Source organism: Acanthisitta chloris, unplaced genomic scaffold (assembly GCF_000695815.1).
Source record: "Acanthisitta chloris isolate BGI_N310 unplaced genomic scaffold, ASM69581v1 scaffold37697, whole genome shotgun sequence".
Lineage (NCBI taxonomy): Eukaryota > Metazoa > Chordata > Aves > Passeriformes > Acanthisittidae > Acanthisitta > Acanthisitta chloris.
Window position 1 is genome coordinate 675 of NW_008684916.1, and position 24,326 is coordinate 25,000.

The 24,326-nt window shown below is 41.7% G+C and overlaps 1 protein-coding gene across 1 annotated transcript in view; it reads right to left on the reverse strand.

The window, feature by feature from the left end:
* Positions 1 to 1,724: 1,724 nt before the first annotated feature.
* The window catches only part of PROX1 (prospero homeobox 1), a 36,672-nt gene continuing 14,070 nt past the window's right edge, over positions 1,725 to 24,326 (reverse strand). Inside the window, 2 exon segments of the mRNA XM_009079500.1 lie at positions 1,725 to 1,910; positions 24,242 to 24,326. The exon segment at positions 24,242 to 24,326 is cut by the window's right edge and continues 110 nt beyond it. Of these exon segments, the coding sequence (XP_009077748.1) occupies positions 1,725 to 1,910; positions 24,242 to 24,326 (271 nt within the window).

Consider the following 24,326-nt stretch of genomic DNA (forward strand, 5'->3'; position numbering starts at 1 on the left):
GAAATTGCAATGATCAGGTCAGCTCTTTAGTCACATGGGTAAACTTTCACTCTCCAAAGTCAAAATGCAATTTTAAAATAAAGAAATAAGATACCAATATCCTCAATGGTCTAAATATAATTCGCAGCTAATTAGGAACTTCCTCTACATTTAGATTGAATTATGTAGGGGAAAATACTATTGATGATAACAATAAATTCTTACTGCATCCGTACAAAAGACGACAAAGAAAATGACAAATACAGTGTGCCATAGCATATTCAACCTTCCCCCAAACTTCTGGAGACAATATCTTTCTGAAAACATGAGTAAAGGAGAGCCACTGAAGAAAGCACAAGAACTAGCAGCTAGCTTTCTTTCTGTCATATCATGGTGTAGCATTCAGGCGAACCCAGATCCATCATGGACTTTACACTGTAGCTCAGATTTTGGTCAAGACTAGCTCCAGCTTCAGAAGACAAGTGCAGCACATTGCTCAAAGAGAATTTTTTTGTTGTTGTTGTTGTTTCGTTTTTTAAAGCTGCACTTACTGTAATTTAAAAAATCCAATTTGGTTATCTGAACCCTGCATAGCCAGGAGGACACTGAGATTTTTGTATATGCTTGATTAGAATTTTATGAAAATGCAGTTTTTATTCTTCTGATTAGGAAAGGACTAATTATATTTTACAGCTACAAACAAGCCTTTTTTTTTTTTCTCCTTTGCCTCAGCACTGTGAGGTGAAGACTCTTCTACTGTATCTAAGATCGTTCAAAAAGTGCTTTTCAGGACAGATGTCGAATACGGACAGAAAACTTTGTATAGTGGAAAGGTAATTTTGGGGGGCAGAATAGACTAAGAAAAGAATAAATTTAGGGACTAATGCCCGTTAAAGTAAGACTGAGACCTGGCAATATAGGACGCTGAAGGTTTCATTTTTACTCTATGGAGAGTGAAATGCTTCCGCTTTAATAAGCTGACCATATTCCAAAATTAGTGTGGTTGATACAATATTGTGCATGAATTACTGGCCTCACCCTGCAAGAATGGAATTTGATTTGTGCAAATGTCCCTTGCTGCAATTTAGAGAAACAACAACCTGGCATGTTGATTACTGGTGCAGGGTATCTGTCATTTCTGTAAGGAAAGCATGAAGAATAGGTTTTGCTTTTTTGGGTATCACTTCTTAGAGTGAGTACCTAAAATAGATGCTGTATTTTTTTTGAAGTATGAAACAAAATCTAGTTATTGGTTAAAAATATATAAAATACAAAAAAAAAAAGCTTGAAGCTTATGAAGTGACTCCACAGAGTTCAGACCTTTAGCAGTATAAACATAATATAAACTTCATTGTCTGTAGTATTGTGGCATAACATTAGTCTCACTAAGACAAAATGCCACTTTGCAGCAAGCAATAAATCTGACAAAGCATTTTTAAACATAATGCCCTAACTTGCTAAGACAGGCTCTTACACACTTCCAAACTCTTCTCCCTGAAAATTAACCCCGTTGATTCTTCAAATGTTAAGGGTCTCGGGCAAAAGTAAACCGAAGGCTGAAGTAAAACAACCATCCCCTTGGAACTGAATGAAAACTTAAATCCAGGAGGGATCACAGTCTAATTTCATATACATATATATGTATGCGATACACATATATATGAAATTAAAATAGAGACACACATGACTTGGGCATCAGAAGGGGACTGCTACTTTCATACATTCATAAATAGCTGCTGAACTCTCTACTCATGAAGAAGCTCTTGTAGGCAGTTTGGAGATTTGAAAATCTCAGGGACCTCACTGTCCAGCTTACAGATGACCTTGTATATGGCCTTCTTCCAGGAAGGATCAACATCTTTGCCTGCGATAATGGCATTGAAAAACTCCCGTAACGTGATCTGAGCCACTTCCAGGAATCTCTCTGGAACCTGCTGATACAAGGAGACAATGGCATTAATACAGTTTTCAATTTCAAGTCTCTGGTTCTTCAAAGGAAACTGAGCTAAGTTCTTTCTTTCAGAAAGGGGCTTACATAGCACCTGCATTTTCTAAATGTGGCAGCCTTCTATTCTCTTATGCAAAGCTGTTATATATAGTACTATAGCAATAACTTTTATAACATGTGTTAGAGATCCTTGTAAAGTCTACTGACAGAATGTAGGTAACAAAATGTTACTGTCTGAGTTTGGAGAGTGGGGGATTTATAGGATATAATTAGCAGGAGGGGAAACAAACACAATTGTCTTTAAGGAAAGAAATCTCTGCTTGATATTTTACCCATGCATTCATGGCTATGTTTTCCTCTCCATGTGAGAACTAATATGGAAATCATGCATGCACAGAAAGCCCTCTGTACCTCTGTGCTTAACCCTGGTCACAACCAATGCTGAAAGCTATCAAAGAAATGGGTTATCTCTGAATGCTGTACATAGTTTAAAAACAAGCAAGAAAGAAAGCCTTCAGCTAGCACCTTGCTACTGTGGCTGTTATGGACAAGAACCCCATAAGATGGCATTCTCAGGAGACATTACGGTGTTCCCTTCTTTTTCAGAAGCCTACAAATATCACCCTCACCTCTGCAATGGGTGTATTGTGCTCCAAGTGGTTACTGAGCTGAGATGCATTAAACTCATGCGTGTCTTCTAAATGTCACTGTCACGCCATGGGTGAATCAAACAGCAAGCTAGCATGAACATCCCACTCTCAGAAGCCCCTGACCAATGTTAAAAACCAGAGTTACCTCCAAACTTTAGTAATTCATCCTAAATAGCTGTCTCAGGCACCAGCACCACCTTCTTACCCTTTGCCTCAAATGATTCAAAAGCAACCACGACTATGAACTATAGGGCAGTTGCAAGGTTGAGGTAATCTCCATAAAGGTATTATTTTCTGCTTTTATTATGGAAATATTGCTTCAGAGCTCTAGCTGTGTAGTTAATACATGACTGGCCAGTAGCCAGCATGCTTATAATAACAAGTATTCCCCCACTGCTATTCTTTGCCCCCTTCAGCAAAAGGAAATCTCCAATCTGCACTAGGAGACACTTGAACCATTCCCATGGCCAACAGACACTTGGGCGGATCTCACTCATTTACCGAATTCATGCCATATTGCCAGATCAGGGCAAGCCCCTTGTTCTCTACTTGAAGCTTTTGTTCTTCTCTCTTTAGAAGCCACTTTCAGAAAACTTAGAATCATAGAACCATCAAGGTTGGAAGAGACCTTTAAGATCATCAAGGCCAACTGTTAACCTGGCCCTCCATTGTAACCCCTAAACTGTACCTTCCAGCACCAGGTCCAGATGCCTCTTAAATGCTTATGGGGATAGTGACTCCACCACCTCCCTGGGCAAGTTATTCCAATGCCTGAGTAACATATTCCAATGCCTTAAAAAGGCACTTGTTTGGAAAAGTGTATGATTAACCTAATATGACAGAACTCTGGAGCCTCACCTATCACCACTGGAGAAACACTAACAGTTTGCTGGTCACATTTTGCCATCAGATAAGCATGAGATCAGCTCCCCCTGACACCAGCTGACAAACTCTGCTTCCAGAAGCCCCACAGAAGTCCTCTGTCTACCTCTGAGAGTGAAATCTAGCCCTCACATGTTTTTCTCTGCTCCAAAAGACAGGCTGCCTTCTGTGGAAATTTTTCATTCAACAGGCTGCACAGAAATAAACATTTTTACAGGTGTTCTATTTCAGCAATTAAGAAAGAAGAAATTAATTAATGTTTCACTTACTCCAGCTCAGAGAAATAACTTAAAACCACTCTGTGTTTGGGCATTTGGTAATACATCTACAAAAGATACCATGCCTGTCTCATTCTTGCACTGCTATAAAAAATGATATGCTTTTCTGTTCATGCAGTTCAAACAAGGCTGCCCACGTGCTGTACACCACCCTTGGTATTACTGGGTGCTAACCAAGGGGAAGGAGTTGTTGACTACATGGCACTAGTAAGCAAGAAATGTAGTGGATAACCAACTTTATGAAGTAGACACTGATGTTAGATCATACGAGCAAAACCTTTTGATTTTGGTATCCGCTCCAGAGGACGAACATTAGATGTCTTTCTTCCCTCCCAAGCTGCCAGAGATGGGAAGGAGGCAATTCTAAACACCTACATGAGAAGTATAAAGTCCAAATGCAAAAAGTGCTATCTCTCATTCCTACCTCATGGTTACATCCATGACAACTTTAAGCATGGAAGTAACAACCTGGGTTTTAGGTTGAGCCTTTTCCTTTCAATTTCTACCTGTGCATTTGAAGATTCTCCAGGTAGGGGATGCTGCTTTTCCATGCAGTAGGCAGTGTGAAACCTCTGAATCACTACCTTTCAGGCCTCTCACCCCCATAGACACACAGAGGCTTTTCTTTCAGACTAGGAGTTATCTTTTAAGGTCCAAGTTCATTGTACCTGAGTCACATCTGCAGGGTCAGGCCCCTCTGAACCCAGTACAACAGGCTGCAGAGAGCAGCCCATACACATAATAGTGAACAAGCATAGTGAAGCCCTGTGGGGCCTTTGAAGAGACCCAACTTTTCAGCTTCTTCATTTGGATGCTCCAGCTTGTAATGCCAAGTATCCAAAGATCTCCACTACTCCTCAGGCATTAGAGCCATTCATAGCTCTTTCCTTCTTGGATGTTATCAGCAATTTTTCATGTCACAATGGATTACAGGCGTTACTTTGAATGTTGTAATGTGAATTCCATTGTGATTAATCCCCCAGGATGGTATGTCAGCCAACACTTTTCCTTTCTAGAAAGAGTAACTGCAGTGGTTTTGGTTTTTTCTTGTTGGTTTTGTGTCTTTTTTTAATAAAAAAAATACTAGTGAAGTCCGGGGCCTGAAAATAAAAATTTAAATGCATGGGTAGTTATATTTTTCAGTAGGCAATTAATCAGTCAGCCACATTAATTACGTATCTGGGGGTGGCATTTCCCTGACCCTAAGTGACGGTGACCTATTCAGTGCATCTTTACACCTAACTGACTGAACATCTCTGAAGTAGGAACATCTGCATAAAATGCTTCAGTGACAAATAAACTCCATCTACATTGCTTTTAATAGAACCAACAATCCCTACTATGAACCCAGAGCATTTTCTTAGCATCAGGTGGCAGCAGTCAATCAAAGAATCATACTGTACATTCACCAGGAGGAAAGACAATGAGGTCTGCTCAGGGGGAGGCTAGGTGGGTTTCAGGCTGAAGCCTCCACATCAGACTGATTTAGAAAGAAATCACTCTTTGCCACATGCTTTGTCAATAAAACTTAGTTTCACTGCCAAGGAAAAAAGTCACAGGCCAAACTTCGGGCTACTGTAAATCAGCAGGGCTCTACCAGCCTCAGTGCAGTTACACTGATTTACACCTGGTACACATCCGTCCTGTACTTTCTAACACAGTCCAACAACCTCTGCAGTGCCCCTTCTCAAGCCTCAGCCATGTTAATACATCCCCTTCATCTATGAAAACTGGGAGGGAATTAAAGCTCTCATCTGCTCTTGTCTATTTATGCTGTTTTAACTACTGGCATTTTCCTTGGCTTCAACAACAAACCTGAACTATTTCACTCCTGGGTTTGCATGTGCAACTATAATACTGAATCATTTGGATTAGCACTGTGGGGGAGTGCTTTGTTAAAAATACTCAGCACACACTATTTCTATGTGAGTAAAAGTATAATTCTAATGGCTCAAAAGTTGGAGGCAAGTCAGACCTAACTGACCCTTCTTTCATACAGAAGCATACACAGTGCCAGAAAGCTTTATAAATACTTGTTGAATTTCTTTTCAAGGAAAATGTGACCAAAAAGGAAGCAATGATTGAGAAGGTGAGGGTTGTTCCTCAGCAGGTCTAAGTCAAGTGTTGCTTGAGGAAAATCAGTGAAGCAACACTGATTTTAAGACGACAAGGAGGATCAGGCTTCCCTTTCTGGTAGACTAAAAATCACTGTTGGGAAGGAGGGCACACTAGAAGTAGCTATGTGTCTCAAGTCGGTGGCCAATCAGTGACCTTTCACTGTTTTTCTCATTGTTAGGTTGTCTTGTATCTTCTGTCTTTCATTAGTTAATTCATTTATTTTGGGGGCTGTGCAGCAAAGACTTTTTCTCCCTTTCCTCCCATTCCTCTCATCTCCCCTCCCCGAGCCCTCCTCCTCTTCCCAGTTGCTTTACCTTCAAGGATGATTTGTTTTATTAAACTGACTGTCCCCAGCCTCTGCAGTACATAATAAAAGCCTGACATAGCAGCCTGCCTGCCTTCTGTGTCCTGCAGATACTCATCATAAGTGTCAGGACATACCAAGGTTAGCGGTCACTGGAAGTGCGCTCGCTGGCTCAAGCCTTGCCAAACATGCTTGGCAGCTGAATGAATGTCACAGAGAATAGAAGGGGAATTACAAAGGTTAGAAAGAAGACAGTCTCTCTCTCTCTCTCTCTCTTTTTTTTTTTCTGGAGATATATAAGCTTATTTTTCACACTTCTGAAATAAACATCAGCTCATTCACAGTCCCTTTCCAGCACCTAAATCCCTCCCATTGTCAAGCAAACCTTTAATTTCTACCCAAACCCTATTTCTTCATTAGCAAAATAAGATGCTTAATTCTCTCTTAATAGAAAAGTGGAAAACTACCAAAACCAAATGACAAAACAAATCACTGGTCTGCTCTAAGATTTATATGTGTATTTCTTGTCGTTAATCCTATTAAGGGTGGGCTTCTTTACAGCTAATCTTATAAACTTTCAAAAATTCTTGCTCAAGTGGTAAATCTAGATGATAGGAAAAGCAATACAGATGTAAAGATCACAGAATTGTGGAAGTCAAGTTAAAACCGATATTCCAGAGAATTGTGTTTTGTTTTTTTACTATAAATGGGCAATAAAATGCTGACTGTAAGAAGACAATGTCAAGGAGAAAAGGGTATTGGTATTTTGGATACTCTTGACTGCTCGCCTTGGAGAGAGAGTTATTCTTGTCACAAACCCTTTTGTCTGCATCTGCTGACTGCTTGCCTGTAGCCAGCAGCATACTTTAACTGTTTTGTCACCTCCTAACATCACATGCATCAGCTGTTGTGCTTTTGTTACGGGTATTGTAGAGCTAATCCACTGTGGCTGTTCTACTGTGCAGTAAATAAAACAGAAACTGCTTCTCAGACAATTCTGCATGAATATTTCAGATGGCTTTTACAACTCTGATTCACAAAATAAAATACACCCCCCCTCCAAACTAAACTCAGATGCCTCAAAGCTAATTGCATGCAATGACCTCAGGCATCAGAAACAACTGTTTTAGTTGGATAAATGAATAGCAGACCTTTCTAAAGTTATTCGTTAAAAATACTAAACTTCCTTCCTTCCTTGCAGCTTTACCTGAATAGAAATTTTTTTTCTTTAGAAGGCTTCAGGCTTTTGGCAGTGACAATTTTGAAATATTTTGTCCCAACAAAATGCTTAAAACACCTCTGAAATATTTTCTTGCATAAGTGCAGGAGTTTGGGAAGTTCAGTTTATTTTCACTTGAGCATCAAGTATTTTTAACCATAGAAATAATTTTACAAAGTTCATAAACTTCTCCCTCCAACTTTCCTAGAACAGGGAATAAAACATTTACTCAGAAGTTCATTTTCTGCAGCCAATTGCTAAACTGTTCTAAAGCAGGGTGGCTTTGAGCATGTTCACAGGGGCAATGGTAGCAAAGCCCAGCATGAGGTCTGAAGCACAAAAGATACCCTAGGAAAGGAGACAAACAGGTGAAGTACTTTACCGAGCATTCATTCACCCTTGTGCACACATGATTCCTCTAAACAAACTCTCCTATCCCTGCTGTTTGTTAAGTAAATATTGATCAAGGAGAGACATATCTCCTGACAGCAGTAGCACAAGCTGGGGACTTGTACTGCAGACAGAGTGGACTTAAATGGATAAACTCAGATGCTTTAGGAAGGCCACACAGAGATTACTAGATAAAAAGGCAAGAAGTCATAGCTGGCTTTCCTTTCACCTCTCCAGGGAGTTGGGATTTGGTTACGTGGAACCTCTATGATAGAAAAAAAAGTCGTCTGCTTCCAGACACAGTCTTATAAAGCAAGAAGTCTGCATCTTAGGTGCCCAAAAGACTTCTATTTTTCTCTCTTGCCAGCTGACACATTAATTTTGCATGCAATAACTGGGGAGTTTAAGGCCCTTTTCTTGAGCGCATGTGGGAGGCTACCAAGGGTCAGCTTCTCAGCAGTGTAAATTTTCACCACCCCACTGGTTTCAAACGGAGAGTTTACATTGCCTGTGGACAGTCCACCTCTGGTTGTGCTGGGCTGGGGCACACATTCTCCTCAGGAGCACTTTTTTATCACTTACACTCCAAGTAAGTAGTTCAGTCTGATGCTGGTGGATAAAATACACATCCTTACACACATAGTGGTGCCCACTTTAGGCTCATAAGCAAACAGTGAAGATTTATTGGAATGATATGTCTAATGGTATTATAGCTGCAGAAAGCAGTAGCGAAATTGTCAAGTTATTAGTGGCTGTGATTTCTTGTAAAATTTCAGCAGTAAAAACTGCAACATCATTTTAGAAAACTGGACATAAGAAGTGACGCAAGTGCTTCTGGAGCAGATTTTAAAGCAGCCCTCAGAGATTGGATCTAAACCCTACGAACCAGGCACAGGGCAACTGTAAAGCTATTCACCTTGGAGGGGCGGCGGAGAGAAATGATTAGATGGCAATTTTCAGTACAGGATCCCATGTTTAGAAGTCCCAAGACCAATGCAATCGTTCTAATATTGTAACAGTGTCAGACAACTGCTTGGCTGCAGCACACAAATCTGAAGATCCTTCAGACAGGGACAGCTGGGCTAAGCTCGAAACCTTTTCTCATACGATGCCTAATCTGCGTTAAACTTCAGCTCGATTTATACGATTAGGCTGGCCAGAGCGTACCTACAGACTCTGCCTGTGGTATTGTGCTGGAGTCTGATAGTGTGTTGTATTACTAATGTTCCAAGAGTAAACACACTTGTAGGAAACAGCTATAGTTCAAGGTTGCGCTTTAAAAAAAATAAATGTTTCATCAGTCTTAGCAAAGGAACAAATGGCAATAACACTCTGTATCATATTTTACAAAGCTTCAAAAGAACAATGTCCCGTTGAGTGAAATTCAGTAGCATTCTGTAAACATTAATTTAAGGAAATCAATAGGCTCTGTGAGCTAAAGCCATATTGCAAGATAAACTGGCTGGAGTGCTACTTTGTCAAACAGATTTTAGTTTTCTCGGCTAGATAAAGACGGTTTCAAAATGGGGTAACGTGTTGCAACCAAGGTTTGAAAACTATGTGGCCTTCAAACAGTCTGCTTGTTCCTACTACAAAGCTGGATAAACATACTTTAAAAATGATAAGATTGGGCCAGGATTGATTTTACTTTCAAATTTTACATAAAGTAGAATTCTTGGTGAGTACGAGTCTGGAATTTTTTGATCCTAATTATAAGCAGAAATAAAAAAGTGCAGCATAGACAGCTCAAGATGTCAGGCTGCCAGGAGAGGTTAAATTATCTGGAGGCATTTTTTTCACTTGCAGGACATTATGGATTTAAAAAGTCTTCATTCATGTTGACCTAGTGGGCAACAAGTCACCTTGCCAAATAGGAAAGCCAAAATCTCTAGTGGACTTAGGATCAGAGGTCTTCAGCTGATGAAGGCTGCTCACGTTGCAGACCACAAGGTCGTGGTAATGGGAGGTAAACAGCTTGGAGGGGGTGGGAGAGGGAAGGCCAGATCACTCTTGTTGGATGATCTAGACAATGACTAATACACAGGGACACTGCAGGGAGCCTCTTAACCCAAGGATAAGGCATCTATCAGACAAGTGATGGAGAACCTCTCCAGGACAATGAGTGAGTCCACTATTGAGGGAACAGTCTTACCATGGGTAGGCTCCAGGTCAGACAGTTTTAATGTGTGTGCACAGTGGTCCACGCCAGCACAGGTACAGCAACAGCACAAGAGATTCAGGGGAAATACTTCTGCTGAGAAAACCTCACACAAAGCACAAACTAGATTTGTCCAAGTACCCGCAGCCCCAAAGTCAGGGCAAGGTGAACTCTGGGGGCACAGTGCAACCTTCAGAAAGGAAGTGATTGACAAACTCCACTTGTGTCACCCACACATAGCCCTGAGCCCCTTCCTCACATGAGAAAGATGTAACACTAGGCTTTGGGGGAAATCTAGCACCTAAACATGTATTCCCATACCCACAACCTGCTGTATAGGAAACCTATTGAGGACAAGCCCTTTTGCATCCCACCCTACCCTTAACACACTGCATCCGAGCAATGCTAGGGTCAAGCCAGCAGCAATCCCCTAAGGCATCACACCACCTCTGAAGCCACTTCTCTGTGGGCTTGGGGAGAGGCTGGTGACACTGGGACCAGCACCTTCCTCGCACACTTTCCACCAACCCAGGGACCCCTCTGCAGTAAAGAAGATCTACAAGGGAGCTCACCTATCCACCTGGCCCTCCGCAGACAAGGGACTTGCGCAATTCGCAGCTGCAGCACAGATCTGACGCCTTCCCCTGGATAACCTGCCATGTGCAGCACTGCCCTACCGCTGGTTTTCCTGTGCTTGCAAGGGCAGCGTCTGCAATCCCTCACTGGTGCCCTGGCTCCTGCCATGTTTATCCAGGCCATCATCTCCCCTCACGCATATACTCTGCTCCCCGAGCGCAGCGAGCTGCTGCGTGGGACCATCTTAGTGCTGTGAGCTGGTGTGGCAGCATATCAAGCAGGAGGCTTTGGCTTCTACACAGCAATTGGAGGCAGGTTTTGGAGTAAGTTGCTACACTTTTTGGCGTGAAAGCCACGGCAGCATATGGCCCAATGTTCTCAGTTTAAGTCTGACACTTAACATTATTTAACAGTTTCTGTGTTAGGTGCTTTATAAGGTAAAGGAAATTAACAATTTTCAGCTAATTAGATCACTCAATTGGCTGAACATCCTGGACACCTCTTAGAAAAAAAACAGGTTGGCTCAGGCGATGGAAAGGCTAATGCCTCTTCCATTATCACTTATGAGGATAGGGAAATAGCTGGAAAGGATGTTTTTATTTTAAAAACACAAATGAAAAATACCACAACTATTGGATGTTCCAGTAAACATACTTTTCTCCCAACCAGCACCTTTCTAGAGCACAAGGTGTCAGTTTGCCCACGTCTACATGTGTCCCAATCCCCCTGGCTACAGCAGCAGCTCTCTGGTGCCACCACGGTCTGCAGTTATTGCCTTCAAGTTTCCTCTCACAACTCCTGCTGTACAAATCTGTTAAGAAACAGATTTTTTGGAAACAATAAAAAACAGACAAGAAATTGCGTGGCCATTCAGGACAGTCTGTTCTCCCACTGTGGCACACAAAGAAAGGCCCACTCTTTTGGGACAGCACTAATGTTGGGAAGGGAAAAGCATTAGCCCAAGTCCTGGTCGAAAGGGAGAAATTAGGAAAACAACAGAGGTTGCTTATTGCATTTACTGTTACACTGCAGCTTTTTAACTTTTTGTAGAAAGCTGGGAAACATATGCCCCTCAAATGATTTAAGAATGTATTTTGAAAGTGTTTGTTTAAAATAAAGCTGAGATCCTTTATCCCTTGAGGAGAGTTTGGAGAACTAGCAATCTACTGCTGGCTTACTGTTATCTCCTCCCCCAAGCTCACAAAGAAGAGAGAGAATGGGCACAGCTCTTACAAGGAAAAAACCTGACAGTGGGGCTGCTGAGATGCCTGATAATATCGGGGAAGTGAAAGTGGTAGCGCAGTGAAAATGGATACTGCATGATACATTAGATTTAATCACTTGCATTTCAATTAAGCTTTTCCACAAATAAAGATTGGGAAGTACTCTGCAGGCTCCCTGCACGGCTGGAGCACCAAGCACTGCTGGTGCTGCATGCCCTGGCTGAATGTAGATAACAGCCCTTCCACAGCTCACTCAGGCTGAACCCCTACTTCTGCTTCCCGGGGTCCTCCCTGGTAGGACCCATCTTTCTATTTCGCAGTACACCAGAGGAATCCTGCACCATGCACATCACAGCACCCTGTAGGATCTCTGTCCCAGGACTGCTGTGCCCATGGTTCAGGGGATGAGCCTATCCATAACAGAAACAGAGCTACTCTGTGATGCAAACACCACAGCTTTAATGCATTAGTTTTTAAACACAAGACAAGACTTGAGAGCAGATCAGGCTAAAACAAAATGAAAAGGACTTTCAATTGTCAGCTTGTTTAGACTTTTTGCACCTTGAAATTCAGTTCTGCCTTCCCCCTTCCTCAAAAATCATCAACAGCGTTTTACTGGGAAGATTATTAAATTTCCCTTTCTGACTTACTGATGAATTAGAACTGCATGAGATGTGGAGGCTTCTAATGGAAACTCTGATTGCCCTTAACTTGCTGCATTGCCAGTGGCACTGCTGCAGAATGGAAAAATCACTAAGGCTCCTACAGCTTATGATAGCTGGGCATTTAGTATGTGTTGGGAAAAGTAAGAAAGACTCACAGGAGGGCTTATTGTCACACCCCAGAAGCTTTCTCATATGAAAACTGAAGGAGAAATAAAACTCACACACAAGAATAGTCTAACTTTAACTCAGTCCATTGCAGTGAAATGCAATCTGTTACAAGAGGCTGCCTACAATGCCAAGTGGCATATTACATACCCTGCTGCCAAATTCTGGCAGGTACCACATTCAGGCGCCCACAAAAAACCTGTCCAGAAAAGTGAGTACAGGGATGACCACCCAATTCTGGCTCAGCAGAGAGGTTACTGCATACTCTCCTGGACACATCAGCCAGATGGGAATGTGTTGTGTTACTCAGAAGGACCAGGAGGCAAAGCTTGGAATGTGATTGAGCAGGTATGTCCCTGACCTGCTTCCATGGTGTATTTCCATAAGCAAGAGAGTCCAAAATGCAGAAACTGCTGATTAGACCATAGATATAGAAGTTCATAGAGCTTGTAATGTGCAGGGATTTCTTTTATGTTCAGCAGAATTTGGCCCCATAGATGAACCACTATCACTGTAGTAGAAGTGATACTTAAAATTCTTAAACATCTAGAATGTATCTTCTATATGTAAAAATGTTGTAACAGTATAGCAACATTTTATAATTGGTGTTGCTTGCTCTTGCACACTCTTCCCATCTCTGCATTGCAGTCACCTTTGTCTTCTGTGCCTGGTCCTGAAAAGCTCCAACTGTGCCCTCGCCCTCCTCGGTTTGCATGTGCTGGGGAGAGGGATGGGAAGCAGGTGGTGTTTAATCAATCTGGCAGGGAAACAGGCAGACACTGGGGTCCTTTTGAGGGTGTCACGAAGGTGGTAAGCATGCCCTCTGGCAGCAGAGTACCTTCTTTCCTCTTTCCTATGGCAGAGGGTAGGGCAGGGGAAGGAAACTGTGCGTGGTTATGGGTGAACGAAGCTGGCCTCACCAGCTCAGGCTCCCACTGATCAATTCTGACAAACCACCTCTCAATGTAACCATGCTTTTATGAGCATCCAGAGCTCATTGTGATGGGATAAACTGCTCCATCTATTCCACCCCGAGCCATGTGGCTGGCCAAACTGGGCTACAAATACCCCATTACAAGCTTCAGTGCAGGACCTACCAGTGACTGGTGAGACCAGCAAGCCTGTGAGGTCAGAAGACAAAGTCTTATGTCCTAATGGACTGAGTTCCCCCTCACTCGACTCCTCTTTATGCTACGTGGAAGGAAATGGTGTGACTCAAGACAGCACCGGAATAGATAACCTCGAGGCTGGGCCTCATTTGATGGAGCCAGCCCTCTCCGCAATTGCGTGAGACAAGATGCTTCACCTTCTCTCCCACCCTGCACTGCACACTGATATTTGGCAGCTGAAGACCTTTTATTTGAAATGTTGATTTTCCCTCTCTCCTCTAAAAACTTTCTGAAGTTGTAGGCTACTGCTTTAAATGTATTTCTGTGTCTAAGCCACAGTTCCGCCCTAAGTCCCAACTGCAGCAGCCTTTCTGCTTAGCAACAGAGATCATGCCACCCTGGTCTGCTGCTCTCCACAAAGCCTCTCCACTAGCTAAAGAAACAAGTTCAAGGCCACCTCTTTGAACACTCTGGACCACCACCTGGACATGGCTTCTTCTGGCGTCACATTTCCACCAGAGCCTTGAAACAGCCCCCCCGCAGAGGGCACACAAAACAAGTCAGAGCCCGGCTGTGTACCTTCCCCCTCTGCAGATAAGAAAGCTGAACCTTGCCCCTTCCAGATCTACAGGGAGAAATCATCTCCAAAACGTTGATTACCTTCGGCCAGCCCTTCTGGCTGCCCTTCTATCTCTCACCCACCCACACTTGCGTATCAGAAAGACACCAGGCTCTTACTCTGCCTACAAAATTCAGCTATACTCTAGTGCTGCAGGTGATGGGGTCTGTTAACTCAAGAAAGTGATCCAGTACCCGGAAGATCCCCTTCCACTTGAACTGAACAGTATTTCTCCACTTTTTGTGCTATTAATCTTCCTAATGCTACGAACCATAGCTCCTTCACCTCCCACGTTTGTTTTGTCTCATACAGGTGAAGAACACACAGTTCTCATGGACCCCTGTAATATCCTGCTGATACTTCCTCACAGACTCAGTATCCGCCCTTACAGATATAAGTATCTTTGAAAACACTGTCCCCATGGCGCTCCACACCAATGCTGGAAGGTCTCTCCACTGCTCTGAGTCTGGGGATACCAGCTTTGAGAAAGAGCAGGACCACAGAAAGCTAGCTCAGAAACCAGCACAGGTCACAATGCTGCTAAATCTCTCCCATGGTTTCCAAAGATTTTTGACAGTTTGCTAATTCACATTATGAGAGCCTGACTCTTGTCCATTTTAAAACACATTGAACAGATCAAGCAAACAGTGTTCTGCATGAAGGTGATCTATTCAAACTCCTATAGGACAGGCAATTCTATCTGTAAGACTTCTGTTAAAGTCAGTCACACAGCCCTGACCCTGCACTGTGAGACGGTATCGCTGGAACCTCCTCTTTTGGCAAGTGTGCCTTACAAAAATAAAAACAACACCCCCCCTCTACCCCACGTCCATAAACGTGGTGGCTCTGTGACTCCAAATCCAGTGCTGCATTTAATTTTTAGTTTTAAAATAATCAAATGAAACTTTTTTCCAATTAACATTTAACATATATTCACACACTTGACTGTATAGTAACACAACAAAAGACAGCTCTTCAGCTGGCATAGATGAATTAGCTGCAATGACTGCTGGAGCTGATTTACACCAGACACTGAGAATCCAGCCCAGAATTTAGTTCAGTGCCACGAAGAAAAAGCATGGGGTGGGTGGGATGTGGAGGGAAAAATCTTACAAAGCTAGTAAGCTAACCCACTATTTCACATCTCTCTAGTACAACATTTATATATAACAGCTTAGATAAAGTTTAGAAGATCAAACATTTTCCTCAATTTTCACAGTACAAAATGTTCTATGACCTTCTAATGTGACACCTTAAAACAGGATATAAGAAATTTCAGCTGATCAGGTGTCATGAACACACTCCTCCTTCACTAGACAGTGCTGCTTCTCCAAAAGTTCTGAGTGAGAAATTTAACTATGTAGTCTAAAAGCAATGAACAAAGTCTGGAAGAAACATGTGCAACTTGCATGTTACCCATTACGACAACTAGGATTTATTAAGAGAAATCACCAGTTTCTTTTCCTTTTTGCCCTTTTTTTTTTTTTAAACACCAGGTTTTAAAACTGAGCGGCCTAATGAACTCCTGTTAGATGCAGAATGAATGAAAAAGCATTTCGGCTCGTGAGGGATAAGAGTGAGGGATGACATGGGTTAAAATTCACCTTGCTTCTCACTCCTCATATATGATGGGATTTTGGAGAACGACGGACATCTGGAAATCGGTTTTACATAGAAAAATAGAAAACAGGGAAGAACTAGGAAGATGAATAAAGGCTCATCACAGACACAAAAGACCAGAGGAAAAAGAAGCTTGGATTTGGGTATTCTTGTCTGGCAAGGAGGCAGGCAGTAAGGCTAATGAAGCATTTGCGATATGGGACGTATGCCAGCGTAACAAAGAAGATGTGCATCAGCTCTGCAGATGTGCCAAAGCCCCCAGAGCAAAATAATGACATAATCACCATCAGTGTCACAGACCAGACTGTACACAAGGTGACATGGGAGAGAATAAATAAGGGTCTTTAGAGGCCTGTAGTACACACACGGGAAGGAATAGCCATTCCTCACAACTGCCACAAGAGAGTGGCGAGATGTTGAGTATAATGTGTGCAGATAGCAAAAGAAATCTTGAATTGTGCAAGGCTAACGCACTATAAATTGGCGCTTTTCTCGATCTCCAGTTGACGTTTCAATTCCCACTACCCCTTGTTGAATGCAAAATGAAATGGCAGTAGGAGTCGGAAGAGTTTGCCAAGTTTTGTTTTGTTTTTGTTGGTTTCTTTTCTTTTTCCTTTTTTTTTTTTTTTTTTTGTGGGGGGAGGAGGAAGGGGAATCTTTTTTTGTTTTGTTTGAGAAGAGGAAGGGGCAGGAAAGATGAGTACCTGTAAATAATTGTAAAAGAAACAAAACCAAAACACAAAACCCACAAAATAAAACACAGCACACCATCACTCGATGCACACACACACAGAGGAACAGAAACCCAACACCACTCAGCTGGAACAATCCTAGGATTCCCCCAAAGCAAAGCTAGAAACAACCGAGGATGGGTTTCGATTTTTTTTGGGGGGTGGGGGGGAGGGGCAGGGAGTATTGTGCTTTCGTGTTTACTGCTATCCATGAACTAAACCAGGAAAAATCCCACTAAAATATTTTTCCATGCTAAAAGACAAGACTACTATTTTATTGATCAGTAATAAAACATTGCTCAGGGCAATTTAGTACTTAACATGTTATTTGCGGTGGGGAGTAATCTGAAAAGCTCTGAGTAGCCTTAAATCACTTCACAACAGCTCTTCCTGCATAAAAGCAAGTGTTCTCCTCTGTACAGCTGTGTGATTTCGTGGCATTTTTTTTTTACAGAACTTTTGTCAATTTTTAAAGGGAACATCTGTTTGATAAAGTAGAACAACACTGCTGGTTACGCACAGGCCTAAGTGGGCAAACTGTGAAAGAGCAGGAGATAAGCTGAAGGTGCCAACAGGACTCTCGCAGAAGGAACACTCAAGTACGTAATTGTTTGCAGGATCTGGCCCTACAAGAGGAGCTCAGAAGAACAAAGCACTTGGCTTCACCAATGTCCCCTTTCATTGCTTCTAATGAAAGATTCATAAGAATAACTTTAATTTTTTATGATCTTTTTTTTTGCATTACTGTATTAGCTGCATCTACTTTGTATGCAATTTCTTCTTAAATACAGAGAACCTGTTTCAAAATGCCAGACATCATAACTTAATCAGTACAATAATTGATCTTGATTGTTGTGGGGTTCTTCTTAGCAGTCAGGAAGTGAGATGAAGCCCAGAAAATGTTTTATATGATTATTCCTTTCCATTGCAAAGTGATGTATTTATGAAGAATGCAAGTGAAGGTCCAGAGTGGAGTCCTTTTTATTTTTTTAAGAGAAAAAAAATCAGTAAGACCTCCCTAATTTGCTAGTTAAACTGTTCAGTGGAAGAATGATTGTATTTGTCCTTTTTGGCTTCGCCCAATTAATTGGAGCAGTAACATAACGACTGTTAATAAACAGTCTAATTTGACTGTACTTCTTGCCTATCTACTAACCCCACCATATCTTTGTTTAGCATATCATCAGGGAAAACACGGAAGCATGTATATAATTTTGTTCTGTTGTATCTGAAGTTTAATAATTATGCCACAGTGGATTCTAAATTAATCACAGAAGGGACAACAATATTAATAATCTGTTTAGCAAACTCCAGCATCTTGGCACTTTGATGTGAGGAGCAGAGACAGTATGAACTGTGGCAGCTTTTTTAACTGGGCAAGTGTTTGTTTCTCTTACAGCTTAAACCAATGTTTTCTTTTATGCTTTTGCCACGGTGCACCTTGCTTCCCTCTAAGAAAAAAAAAAAGTAAACCACAAACCAAAATGACAGAACAACTCAACAAACAAGCCTGTGCTTATTTGGGTGCGTTTTGATCAAAGCTGACAGATCGGATTTTTCATTTATTTACCAAAGTTTCATTGCAGCCATTCTTCATAATTACAGCAGCGTTTTAATTTTTTTTCTTCCCTTGAATAGGAGAGAAGGGGTTCTGAGAAAGTTTTTAATTAGCTAAATAGGTCTGTGTAATCTAGATGAAATAAACACGCCCGTTTGAAAGGGTTGTTAGAACTTTTCCAGCCATTTAATCCATAGATGGCTGAACACAATGATACCTTCCACAGAAAGCTACAGCCACCACCAGCAGCTGTTAGAAGAGAGCTTGCTCCCTGCTCCTATTGATAACCCTTTGTGGAATGAAGAAAAAGAGCTGAGGGAAGGAGAACTGAATGTCAGACAATAGACATCGCTACACACACTGTCTCTGAACTTTCCTCATCTCTGAAGGACAATTAATTATGAAGGCCTTTGGGGTAGGTCGAAGCAAGGGAAAACCTACTGCTGGCCCAGCACTCCAGCCGCTATCTCTGTGTTTGTTAAATGGTTGTGCCTGTTGGGGAACCAGAGTAGCAGCCACCAAAATAGCCAATAGATCATTTAGGAAAAAAAGAGCAAAAGATTTTTTTTATGTGTGTCTGTCCTTGTATAATTCTATTCTCACTGTGAAATCATCCATACACAAAACACAAGGACAATTTTTTTTTTTTTTAGAAGAACCACAGGGTAGGTTACAGTCAGAAACGGCCTCTCAGTGGTGTGTTAAAAAGGATGGTCTTTTCACCAAATCATTTCACAGAGGCAAAACAGACAAACACAAAGAGTTGAGACTTTTTCTCCTACATTAAATAGAGTAACTGATAAGGTCAGACATATGATACCTAAAGACATGAATCTGTGAACTCTTGAAGTCAAAGGACTTCTCTGTGCAAAGGAACAATCTTTCAAAGGAAATAGATCATAGAACTCCACTGAATCCCCTTTAAACTTTATGAAGCAGGAGGAGAAAAAGCTCTAAGTAGGGAAGCTTGACAGAAGAGCCTTGAACTATTTTCTGAAGGAAAGATGAGACCCTCCCTAGGCTGCCACAAAACATCTTTTTTTTTCTAAAGGCTCTTCTGAACTTTGATATGTGCCAAGACACCGCTATTGAAAGCTGTATAATTATGTGCTATAGCCACTGTAGAAAATGCTTTGTTCACCACAACAAAGAACAATAAGCAAAGTAAAGTGACATTACACTGTATCTTTTTCTTTAAGAATGTTGAGAAAGGTCACGGTACGTTATAACTAATAAAGCTGTTGAGTAAGGAAGTTTAAAGTTGATCTTGCTGTGCTTAAATGTAACCCAATGACAAAAAGGCAGAGGGAACTAAAATTGTAATGACATTAAAAAATAGATCATATATCAACGTGCCAACTTCATTTTACAAACACCTTGATTCCAAAGGACACAAACAGCAAAACTGAGTGTAGTGCTGCAACAGTATTCCTCACACCATTCTCTCCCTAATAGCTTCTAACTAGAGTCTGCAGTTCAACTAACTGCAAAAACTGATTAATAAGCATTAATTGATACATGCAATGCACGGACCTTCTATAGCAAGCTGTGGATTTTGTTACTTGGTGAAAAACCAGGTACATGTCCTGTGCAGTTTCAAGGAAAGCTCTGCTGTTTCACAAGACAGCCTCTTCAAAATTAAGAAAAAAGAAAAAAAGGATGGAGGGCATCAATTAAATTTCCTGAAACCAAGATTTTTAAGTGAAAAAGAAATTCCATCTGGACACCTATGTTTCACTTTTTCTGCAGAGGACTTTGGATAGATACATTTGTTATTCTCAAACTGCTAAAGCAGCTTTACTCCCCTTGCTGCAGATTACCAGACAGCGACTTTCCAACTCTGTCTTTAAGAATGCTGAGAACGATGCTGAAATGCTACAACAATAAAGCCCTTGAAGGAGAAAGTATACAGCTGAGGAAAAAAATGCGAGGAGTTGAATACTGAAACAAACAACTGTCCCGTTAGGCTGTGCTCACTGCTGGTACCACCAGAAGTGCAGAGACTGCCACAGAAGAGCAGTTTGTATGGAAAGAGCAACCTCCGAGATGGAAGTTAGCAAGTTACAGACTTGATTTTCACTTCTCTTGAGGCCACTTTGCACTGCCCTGGTTGTGTAGGAGTATTAGGATAGTTATAAACTGTACTTTACGCTGCCTGTGTATTGCAAAACCACTCTTAAGTGGCCTTAGTTTAAATGAGAATCAGGTTCAAGGGCTTTAATTCTCCATTTGATGAACACCAATTCAGTTCAAGATGAATCCTGCAGATGAAACTGGGGAAGAATACAAGTTCCTAAAATAAGCACGAGTGGCCAGCATTTTTGATAATTTAGGATGTCTTAATTTTTGGACGCAGTGTTGGGCACACTTCATTTTCAGGGAACGGGCTGTTGAGGACCTCCTAATAAAGTGACTCTCATTGAGCATCCCAGAATGAAATTGACCTAAAATCATCACTGCTTCTGAAAATGTTGGCAGTCTGCATTCCTCACAAGGGTTCGTAGGCCACTTACGTGACTGGGTTATTACTTATATTTTATAGGTACTGTTATTCCACCATCATCTCATTGATTTTTATGGGACTAGCTCAGAGTGCCTTAAGTTAAACATTTTGCTAAGATCTGAGTACAACTGGCCTTAATTAAGTTTTTCCCACTAGTATGGTTTTCCCTGCCAAAAGCAGTGCAAACTTCTTAAAAATGGTTTTCTCCCCCTTCGAAATGATGACACGTGCCACAACGAGCTCTATGAAAAGAGGCAATCATCGCGTCAAGCCCCAGTGTACCAAAACCGCATACAGTGTATTTGTGCAAATAACGCAGCTTGGCAGACGTTTCACTATTGTGATCAATCTCAATAACTACGTCTGCAAAATCGGGCAAGTTCCGGTGAAGCAGCAGGCAGGCTGAGCTCAGAAAGATGGCGTGTGCGGGGGCTCGCTTTGGTGCTCATTTGCTCACTACACAGAGGAGTGGGGCAAGTGTAAGGAGTAGGCAGGAGGGCACAGAGTGAAACTGCTAACACAGAGAGACCCTGAGACTTCAGAACTAAGGCTGAGTCGTTAAATGCCCGCAAGGAAAAGGAACGGGCAACGTGCAGAGAGACGTTAATACATGGAGAATGACGGTAACTAGTAAAAAATGCCAGGGAACAAGGATGATTGAGAAGCCAAAGCAAGGCTAAAATGCAGGTATTGTCCTCAGGCCTATTTCTTTTGGTTGTTTTAAGTACATAAAGCAGAACAGAAACCTTCTTATTTATGTTTTTTGACCATATTTTTATTTTAACTCACAGCATACTATCCCCCTTGTTTTCAATCATCCTGCCACAGTCACTACTGGGAGCTCTGATGACCTGTATTAGGATGGATTTTGAAAGACCGTTATGAAATTATTTAGGGTTTTTTTCCCCTTTTTCTTTTAATGCATAGTAACAATACTTGACTTTAATTATTGCAGCTGGCATTCAAAAGCCTATGGCAACACTGCAGATGAGACAGATATCAAGTGGCACAGCAAGCTGTCCTCTCTTTCTGACCAACTTCAGCATTTGTGCTGGGACACTGACATTTGTGGCTTTCATTCACCAGGACAACCCACCTTCTCCCCCCCCTGGAAGAATGGCCCCAGAACAGAGAAGCATCTTTACCTTCCAGAAAAAAAAATATTGTTGGATTTTTTATTTAATCCCTTTCAAAACTCAGTTTCTAATTGTTCTGTGCAGCTCAGCATGTGTTTCTCCAGCTAACCCTATTGTGAGAGAGAGAGAAATGTGGAACTGGCTACACACATACACACATGTGCACACACAAAACACAAAGTTGCACTGCACTGGAGGAGGCGTTGGATCTGTCTCTGGCTCACAGCCACAAGGGTACAATGGCAAAGCTAAAAACGATAGGACGTGTGGTTTGTTAAACATCTTATTTGACTTTGCTACAAGCTGTCAGTGGCAATGTGCAGGGAAAGGAACACAGTATCACAGACTCCTGAGCAAATCAATGGCACAGCCTGATACGGGCCAAGTGCACATTTTAGCTATAGCATTTTTTCCCTAATAGTCAATTCAGGAGTATATGCACTAAGTATATGCACACATTTGACCCAAGAACAGTTAAAGGGGAAGGGTTTAGAAATAATAGTGTACACATATCAGATTAATCAGAAGATCAGCAAAGCACCACTGAAGTATGAGAGGAAGGAACTTTGATGATGCTAAATATGGCAAATGCTCAGTTTGCTAAATCCTTTTGGATCCAATTTCAACATTACAGTACTTGTCATTTTTGCTTTGCAGCTTGTGGGGAAGGGACAGGCATTTATCAAGAAAAGTTACACTGGCTACATTAAAAACTGCACCATACAGCTAAATGTTCTCATAACTGCTTGATCTTCAGTGCAAAACCAAGACTTAAACCTCTAGGAAATTCTCATTACACTATGTAACACAAGGAAGACTAAATGAATGAATCTGCAATCACCATTTAGACCACCTCCTTCCCTCCATGACTTGGGAAAACAAACCAAGGGGCATCTTTCCTACCAGCTGCTGGACCCCTTGGCTGAGAAGACAAAACTGCAATCAGTACCGGTACTAAACATATGGGATTTATATTTTCTTATCTATCTGAAAACATTTACATGCTCCCCACAATTCTTTACTGAAGTAATCTATTTACTTTAACACTGCCACTAACACTCTGAAAAGGAGCATTAAGTGCCTGAAAATCATCAAGGATACAAGAGCTTTTGGAGGCAAAGGACACTTCAACCTATGTCCTGCAAACAGAAAAACAGCTGAGTGAAGAAAAAAAAAACTTGAGGGAATTTAAGCACAAGGAAAAAGTTGGTCACACTTATCTCCTTGTGCATTTCCTTTTCTGTTCCTGTATTTAGTGGTTATGCCTTGGCATCTTGGTGGACCTGCCTCCCAGGAGTGGGAGTCTCCTGTCTTGTGAATGTATGAGTACCTAGCAGGGCCAGAGCCCTTGGGAGCACCTAGGGGGTCACAGCATACCAAACACAAAGTCTGGATGTTGTTGTCATCCACGATGACTGGCAAAACCCTTGAGGAACATCCTCTTCATCCCTCTTTCTTCATCTACTCCTTCCATGTAACCATTCTCCCAGAAAAGTCTGCCAGCCCTGAAGAGGGGGAAGCAGCCAAGATAGATGAGAAATGCTTTGCTTAGACTTTTTGCACTATCCAAACTTCTGTGCTGTGAAAACAAGCATTGCTAAAAATCCCTCAGAAGGATTTGAGGCAGGAAACCACCCTCCTTATGCCAACAAATGTCACTTTTGCTACAGGAGGGGGCTCATTACGCAACTTGATCCCGAGTGAAAGGTGCTGACAAAAAAAAAATAAATTAATAATTAGTACCACCATTGCTTTCCCACTCCACCAAGAGATGGGATTACTGAAGCCTCCCCTGCATGCACACCCTGTTCGAATGCATCATTACATCTGACTACCTGAACAATACAAACTGCCATCCTCAGCAGGGAGAAACACTCTCCCGTGGTATCGCCGAGGGTCAGCATGTTAATGATAACAATAGTCTGCTGAGCTACCAGCCTGGCCTGTAAACAGGAATCTTAATCAAAGCCACAAACCCGTTACAGCAGAGAACAGGGGACTTACTTCGAGTACTCATTTTATCCTGTGGATTGACAAAGCAAATGCATTTTAGTTCTATAAATCAATTGAAGGAAAGCAGAGGAAGATAACTGCAAGTGTCTGATCACACAATTACAGAGCTTTAGAGGAGCTGTGAGGTGATTTTCACTACTGCCCCTCCCAAAGGAAACTTCTAAAAGTTGAAACTAAGAAACTTATCCAAAAAAGTGAAAACTTTTCTCTCTGGTCAAGTCCTAGTGAGGCATAAGTCTCCAGCTCTCAAGGCTAAAAAGACTAATTAGTGTCATTCAGGGATGTGGAATGCTGAGATTCCACTGGTCACAGCCACAACAAAAAGGTACATTATTTTAAAGGCAGCCTGGACCTCGGAGCGACTCACACACACACAGAAACAAAGATCAGTGCCTACCTCAAAATCATTTGCTTTATTGTAGTGCATGTTCAGGGCCCTGTACAGCTCACAGTCTCTGGTTATAGACAGCTCCTCAGTGCTC